Source organism: Octopus bimaculoides, chromosome 6 (assembly GCF_001194135.2).
Source record: "Octopus bimaculoides isolate UCB-OBI-ISO-001 chromosome 6, ASM119413v2, whole genome shotgun sequence".
NCBI classification, from domain to species: Eukaryota; Metazoa; Mollusca; class Cephalopoda; order Octopoda; family Octopodidae; genus Octopus; species Octopus bimaculoides.
Genome location: NC_068986.1, coordinates 94,868,970 through 94,869,299, shown reverse-complemented (window position 1 = coordinate 94,869,299; position 330 = coordinate 94,868,970). Strand labels below are relative to the sequence as shown.

The following is a 330-nucleotide window of genomic DNA, read 5'->3' as shown; positions in this document are numbered from 1 at the left end:
TCTATACTTATCCTAATATCCTTGATATTTGCAGACGTGAAAAGAGAGACGTTCCTCTAATTCTCGAAAGTTGTGTTAAGTTTATAGAAGAAAGAGGTAGGACACATAAGTGTTGTAGACTTGAGAAAGAGGTTCTTTGCCCCATTACCTTATAACACTTCCAGAATCTGTTCAAGTTTACATCACTTCATCCTGCATCACACCTCACCATTTCATATCACCCGATATCACATGACATTAGAGTGCAGCACGTTTTTACCTCATTATAGCATTCGAGATTCTCATGTTACTCGACGAAAAAAAACAAAAAAACATTCAATATCATATCAC

General features: G+C 36.1%; 1 protein-coding gene across 1 annotated transcript in view; it reads left to right on the top strand.

The window, feature by feature from the left end:
• LOC106877771 (breakpoint cluster region protein) overlaps positions 1–330 on the top strand; it is a 29,093-nt gene that overhangs the window by 19,585 nt on the left and 9,178 nt on the right. The window contains exon 9 of the mRNA XM_052968495.1: positions 35–109. Coding sequence (XP_052824455.1) covers positions 35–109 — 75 coding nt within the window. The remainder of the gene's footprint in view (positions 1–34; positions 110–330) is intronic.